The sequence below is a fragment of the Chelonia mydas genome, chromosome 5 (genome assembly GCF_015237465.2).
Source record: "Chelonia mydas isolate rCheMyd1 chromosome 5, rCheMyd1.pri.v2, whole genome shotgun sequence".
NCBI lineage: Eukaryota > Metazoa > Chordata > Testudines > Cheloniidae > Chelonia > Chelonia mydas.
The window spans coordinates 25681194-25688607 of NC_051245.2; the positions used below are offsets into that span (position 1 = coordinate 25681194).

The window sequence follows — 7414 nt, forward strand, 5'->3', positions numbered from 1 at the left end:
GACTCGCAAATGTTGGGGGAGATTTGTTGGGATGTGCACCAAATCTGAAACCTGGACCATTTCTGCAGTAAGTATGTCATGTCAAGGACTTTCTTCTATATAACAGAACCTCTTGTACCTTTCTTGAACAGGGGCTTTCTAAGTGTTCGAACCAAGCAGGAGCCACGCCTTGAGGCAGAGAATCCCCAAGGTAGGATGTAGTATACATCCTCTGTTCTGTGAGAGGTGGTGCAGAATGGCCAGAGAAGGAGTGCTGGACACATTGCGAGCTGTGACAGGTAAGGGTGTTAGGTCTGTACTGGCCAAGTAGGAGCAATCAGAATGACATGAGCTCTGTCCCTTTTTATTTTCAGTTATCATATGGGGGGAAAAAACCCAAACATTTATTGAACACTTCTGCATTATTATTTACAATTCTACCCTAGTAATAGACCAAATGGGCTTCATAGTGTAGGTGGTAATGAACAACAATTTTTCATCTCAATAAGCAGGTGAATGCTTGCTCTTAATTTCTGGCTCATCAAATACATCACTTACCTCCCACATTGCTGACCCTAAAAAAGTCTATCTGTAATTACCCTACTGCTGTTGGCCTATGCATATACCAAATAAAGTTAAGACTTGCTACATGAGTTGCCATTATTATTTTATTGAGGGCATTCGCTGACACTTTTGTGTCAGATTAAAATCAAGAGGTGATCAACTGATGTTCCTAAGCTACTCACTTGTTTGTTAGCAGTATGAAAATGACAGGAATAGGTTTTGACCTGCACAGCAATAAAGGTGTGTGTGCTAGAGGACAAAAAAGAGCTTGAAAACTAAAATGTTTCATTAGGAAGGTACTGTCAACCAGTTTCACTGCTTAAAATTGATCAGTTCTAGGAAATAGTTGTGCTCTGGAAAACTATAGATGGATGTAAAAAAGTAGCTGTATAAAATGCCTGAATTAATATTTTACTAAAGGCAGCTGATGCTAAAAGTGAAAACTATCCACATTTGCTGGTCTTTCCCGCTTCCATCTTTTCACCAAATCTAACGAATAAATACTCATGGTCTCTGTATGCTAAACACTTACCTGAGTCCTTAAATCGTAACTTTTCTAGATATCTTTCTCAAAGCTATGCTGTAGTTCTTGCTGCTAAGTAAGAAACAGAAGTCAGACTGGTCCTTAAAATCTCTGAAGAAGAAAGGAATTGGAAGAACTTTAGCTTAGGGTCACCACCTATGACTTAGAATAGAAGGCACTAATATAAAAATGCAAAAGCAAACCCTCTACTGTTTTTTGATGTATTGGGAGGAATATCACTGTAAACAGACAAAACCAAGATTTTATTAAAACCAAATCAAAATATCACACTTGTTAATATACTTAATAGTTAACACTAACTGCATTGCTCTAAAAGTATAAAATGAAACTTTTTACTGAGTTGATATTAAAGTAGTTGAAGGAGAAAACCTGATCATTAAAACTCTTTAAATTGTCTGTACACTTATTTTGAGAAATAAAGTCAATATTGGCACACAAGTTCCCTTACCCACTCAGTTACAGCATTGCTCAATGGAGGATTAAAAACTGGTGGGTGTCAACATGGTACTGCATGACATCTTGATTCCCTGTTTACAATTACAAGTCAATAGTATTTCTATAACAAATTCTGTAAAGCATCTATCAACCTAACTTGGAATTACATTAAACTAACTGATATTTTTCTTATGAGATTACAAGAGAAGCTGAAGAGACAATGCACATTAACACCAAAGTATATGGTCTTTAACCAGGAAACTGAGGAACCTATTTCAAAGAGATTCAAACACTTTCCATGGTACAAGAGCTATTAAAACTCCACTATTGAGTTTTAAGCATAACTGCAAATTGATTTCAATGAAGGGTTCTGTTTAAAATACAATGGAATGGTAGGGCCGTACAGAGGTCGAGACATCTTCTCTTCACTTTTCTTCCACATTCGCTACCATAGCCTCAACAGCGTTCCAGTCCAGTTTGCTCAGGATACTTCCTGTGCTTTCAGATACACTGTCATTAACGCTAAGAGGAGAACAATCCTCTTCATGAGGCACAGAGACCTATGAGGGAAAAAGAGGGTGAACAGTGAGCCAAGGTACATATAAGGCCTCTAGAAATCCCTATACAGATAGCTAAAGTGCTCATCGTGTTGGTGTCGTAAACTTTTGTCCTGATTTAAACAATCATCTACTTAGACTTTTCTATAAAATATCTTGAGAACAAGACATGCTTGTGCTGAAGGGAAGCTAATTTCTCTTTTGACTAAGCAACAAGGCCATTACACAATTGTGTCCCAGTTGGCTACTTGGTAGCAACTGAAGTGAGCCCCCAGCATACAAGAAATCAGTATGCACTTGCAAGATTATAAGGTAGTTTGTTTTCCCAGTCCATGCTACACCAATAAAGACATGGCAGTAGCAACAGCGTTATAATGAGAACATGAGGCTCTGCTGCTGTAATATTTATAACAAGAATCCTCAGCTACTACCTCCACCTCCTGAACTCTCACACTTTGGATGTGAAACCTATTTCAAATGCAAAAGAGGTAATTAAGGGCATATGAAATACCTGTCCTTTGGACACAAGATAGGCACTGACTCCTTACCTCAAGTAGGGAATCATAATCGTCATGAAGGAGTCTTTGGATATCAACAGGGACACTCCAGGGACTTATTGAATCTCGCTCAGACTCATAATCAAGACCTGTCTCTTCTCTCTGAATTGCAGCTGCACTGGGTGTAGGTCTTCTCAGATTCCTTGTGCTGAGTGTTTGATAATCAGATGCTGAATAGGGGAACACAAAGAAATCATGCCATTGTTTATGAATTTGTGATAAACTAAAAATCAGTATTCTTTATAGCTGTTTTGTTGAAATACTTCTAGCTAAATACCCAGTACCCTCGCTGTCCCTAGAATATTAGCAGCACTCCCCTACTCAGAGTATATCAGAAACTTCATGATCTCATGTGTCCAATCATAGATCAGCAGATATTTCTTGCTATCTTTATGTAGTCAGAGCATGGAGTGTTTGTCTTCCAGAAAACTAGCATGCAGAAACAAAATTCAGGATCAGGGAATGGATGCTGTAACATAATCCTATTCAAAAAATCAAAGCCTAAGCTAGGGAAAATGAGCTGCTTACCCTGCTACTAACTGGCCACAACATGACAAATCTCCAAATCCTCAGATGAATATTACAAATACTATTAAAAAGGGGATGTTTGAACAAAGAGTGGGTGAAAGTCATGGCTAAATAAATTTAGAATGGCCTAATCTCTTCAGAACCTATTTCAAAATGAGAGCAACTCCAGCATATTTCCTTGACTGGGAGTGGAGACCAGGGATATTCCATGGCTTTAGAGCTTGGACCTCCACAAAAGGATAAATAGCTTTTTGTGAAAAGCCTTTTTTGTACATGTTCTTAATTTTAAGATTTAAGCCCCACAGATTTCTCAAGATCATAGAAACAACTGTTATGGGAGCAAATTCATTACTATATTAATGATTGGGACACAGCTGTTAAACTGGGTGGAATGTGCCTAAGAGAGAATATTGTGGTGAAAGAAGACAGTAGCCTACCACTGCAGTGCACTTGCTTAGGTAATTTTTTTGGCTCAAGACTGATAAATAGATCTGGTGAACTCCAATAACTATTCCCCCCACAAACTGGAGGCCTCATAACCCAACAGAACCACTTCATGGAAGAAATGAATATGGTTTTGTAAATTAAAATGTCGAGTTTCAAATGTAGGTTGTTTTGTGTAACCAGTAGGCCAAAAAGAAGAAGAATCAAATTTCTTATCATGTAGCTCAGAAGGGCACTTTAATGTTTAAACTATATCAACAACTTTTAGCAATACTGATCAAAAGGTCAAATGCTAAATTTGTTTTCTCCTCTTGTATTCAGCAGCCTTCAATGACTAACAATGCACAATTTTAAGATTTTTGTTAAACAAAAAGATGGAAATTATGTCAGTCAGAGACAAGGCTAGAAGTTTGTTTTATAGAATATATTCCAAAACTCATTAAATCCCCCATTTAAAAAAAATATACAGTCCCACTAGACTCTCCTTTGAATTTAACTTCTATGAAAATAAGCCCAAGACCCTGGATTTTGGAGGTATACAGTAATACATTAATAAAAAATGCCGCCTTTGATTCTTCTAGTTACACCAGCTCAGTAGCATATGGTGCCTTATAGTCCCCTAGATTCTCTGACATTCTCTCTGGACTCATGCATAAGTGATGTTGCTGCAGTTCAGTTTCTTGAAGCAGATGTCATACTTTCCTCGACCTTGGAATCAAGGACATTGGAGGACAGTCTAGACTCCCAACATGAAGTGATTTTTTGAAGATGCCCTGGCCTCAGTAATTCATGCCTTTGTCATTTCTTGGCTGGACTACAGAAACATGATATACATGAGCATGAAGCCTTCAGCACTTGGGAAACTCCAACTAGTACACAATGCTGCAGCACATTTCCTCAGCAACACAGGCTACTGTGAGCACATCAGACTTGTTCTCTGCTCTCTAAACTGGCTCCTAACAGAACTCTGAATCAAGTTCAAGGTCTCAGTCCTTATCTTAAAGGAACTCCATGGTCTGGGTCCAGGATATATCTAAAAGACCACTAAAGCTCCAGGATTAACACCATGGTCAACAACTTCACTCCTCTGGCACAATGGAACTCTATAATAAGGAAAAACTTGAATGTGTGGGAGACAGAACTTTATCAGAGGCTGGTCCAAGACTGTGGAATGAGCTCCCCCGAGAACTAAGGGCCATCACAAACCTCGCCACCTTCCCTCACAAGTACAAGGGAAATTTCTTCAACGTGCCTCCTTATAAATGCCTATCATCATGCATATTTGAAAAACCTACCAAAATAAGACACTCCACTGCTTATGCTTGTCCTTTGAGGATGAGTGATTGGACAATATGTGACATGCACAGTAACACTGCTTAATGCATGACTGGAAGGCACTCACACATTATGGTGACACAGTATAAAAAGCTACAGATAATACAATACATGCAATACAACGAGTCAAGTATCAGGGGGTAGCCGTGTTAGTCTGTTTCCACAAAAACAACAAGAAGTCCGGTGGCACCTTAAAGACGAACGGATTTATTTGGGCATAAGCTTTTGTGGGTAAAAAACCACTTCATCAGATGCAACTGAAGTGGTTTTTTACCCACGAAAGCTTATGCCCAAATAAATCCGTTAGCCTTTAAGGTGCCACTGGACTCCAATACAATGAGTGGCACTTAAACTTTTTAGGCAGTAATCAGCAAGCTTCTTATATTCTCCTGAGGAACTGACAATTGGAATTGGATCTTGCTATGACAACTGGTCTGAAATTTCTCAATGTAATATTTTCCTATCAAAACTGAAATGTTTCATGGGAATATGTTGATTCTGATGAAACTCAGAGGGAAATCTACTTGGTTTCCTGCCCATTCACCTGCCTAGCTTGTGGGCAGGCTGTGAGATTATGAGGACACTTTCCAAATGTTCTTAGAACCCTTAGTAAAAGCCTTAACTACTTCTTAACTAAGCCTTAACTAAGATATGATAAGTAGACCTAATTACACAAAAGGAGACTCCAGCTGGAGGTCACATAACCCATAAGTCCATAAACAACCATTTTAGAAAAATACTAACTTCATACAGAAATAGCAAATAGACAGGACAATCAAACAGAGTCACACCACATGAGGCTAGTTCGAGTAGGGTCTCTACTCCATTACACTACTTAAACACCAGTGATACTAGCATAAACATGGGTAATGGAAAGGAGACTTAGGCCTCAATATATCCTAAATTCCTTTTCCAAACCTTGTCTGGCCGAATTAGGTCTTCCTTTGCTCAGGCCCTGCCTCTGGCTTGCATTTTCTTGCAACCATGTTCTCCTCTGGTTAAAATCTGTCAGCATTCCTCTGTGAGTGACTTGGGACATTTGGTCTTGAGGCCGAATGGCAACTTGGAAAAGAAAATATATATATATTTTTTTAATATAACTAGTTTCACACAATGGAGCAGTGAATGTAAACCAAGCTCGAAAATTACTGCTCAAGACTCTTCTGCGCCTTCTCCTGCTTTAAACATTTGGAATTCCAGTCTATTTTAGAATCTGAATTTTGACTAACAATAACTTTGCAGATGTACCACAGGCACTCTCCAACTCATTTGAATCACTGATACATTAAATAGGAGTGTGTGCCACAGTAAACTGGGCTTTAACATCGAGGGCTGGAGTCTGGAAATTGGTACATTAGAAAAGAGGCAGAACAATGGGTTCCAAATTCACAGCAACAAACAGATCTGGAATAAGGCATTTTTCTAAAGTTTTGCCATTTTCTGCTCTACAAATGCACAAAAAGTTGAATATTTTCTGAGTAGTACCATATGACTGCTTCCACTCTCCTATCATAGATATATTTATTGTTTGTACTGCAGTACTACCTAGATGCCCTAATTGAGGGGAAACAGCCGTACAGAGAGATGAAGGGACTTGCTCAAGGTCACAATACTAATTTGTAATAAAGCTGGGAACTGAACCCAGTTAATCGCTACTTCTCTCCTGTGCTGCCTCCCGTACACTGCTTCATAAATGTATGAGCTTTACTATTTTCCTACTGCGATTCATAAATTCCATTTCATAGAAATGATGAGCTAAACAATGCATTTCAAGGCACTTACTGCACTTTTCAGGTTGTTAAAGGGCGTTCAATCATTGGTAGAACACGTCAAAACATTTAAAAATTCAAAAATTTTCAGTAAAAAAAAAAGGGGGATACCTTCCCCCCCATTTTTCAACCAGTTCTAGTCTTGAGTACTGTGCCATATAAAAATACCACCTGAAATGTGCAGTAATAATTCAGAAATGCAATAATTTTGTCTTACTGTTTAAATAGTTACTTACCTCAGAGGTTTTTAGGTCTTGTAAAACACAGCACTCTATTAAACTTTTAGTTGAAAAGCACCATTTCTTTGTTCTGTATAGCTTACCTTGCCTAGAGTTAACAGGATAATGTCTTGCATTTCTAATCCTCCCTTTGGATATATTCTTCTGTAATACCACAGTGGCAGTTCCTAAAAAAACACATACAAACCAATTTTACTGCAACCAGTTTTAGTATTGTGTGTAATATATGTGGGTTTTCAAAAGGGAAGAGAGAGAGAGAGTCAAGTAAGTGCCTGCTTCCTGGGTTCCACACTACCTTTTATTATGGACTCTGGACAAATTGCACAATGAAGGCCTTCATGAATATAGAAAGGAATGGTGAAGCAGTCAAATAACTGACATCCTATCTGAGTGGCTAAAGTCATCACAACAGCGACATTCTCATCTTCAAAGAACAATCCAGATCTTGGGTCTGGAGCCTGCA

At 38.5% G+C, this 7414-nt stretch overlaps 1 protein-coding gene across 14 annotated transcripts in view; it reads right to left on the reverse strand.

Annotated features, from left to right (window-relative positions):
• Positions 1-1308: 1308 nt before the first annotated feature.
• The window catches only part of CPLANE1 (ciliogenesis and planar polarity effector 1), a 182774-nt gene continuing 176668 nt past the window's right edge, over positions 1309-7414 (reverse strand). For 12 of the 14 annotated variants that reach the window (XM_043546680.1, XM_043546685.1, XM_043546687.1 and 9 more), the window contains 4 exons: positions 7035-7118; positions 5862-6005; positions 2628-2806; positions 1309-2082 (listed from right to left, as the gene is read on the reverse strand). In XM_043546680.1, the coding sequence (XP_043402615.1) occupies positions 1948-2082; positions 2628-2806; positions 5862-6005; positions 7035-7118 (542 nt within the window). In that variant the 3' untranslated portion in view covers positions 1309-1947. The remainder of the gene's footprint in view (positions 2083-2627; positions 2807-5861; positions 6006-7034; positions 7119-7414) is intronic. The other 2 variants (XM_043546689.1, XM_043546688.1) reach the window with 1 other exon arrangement.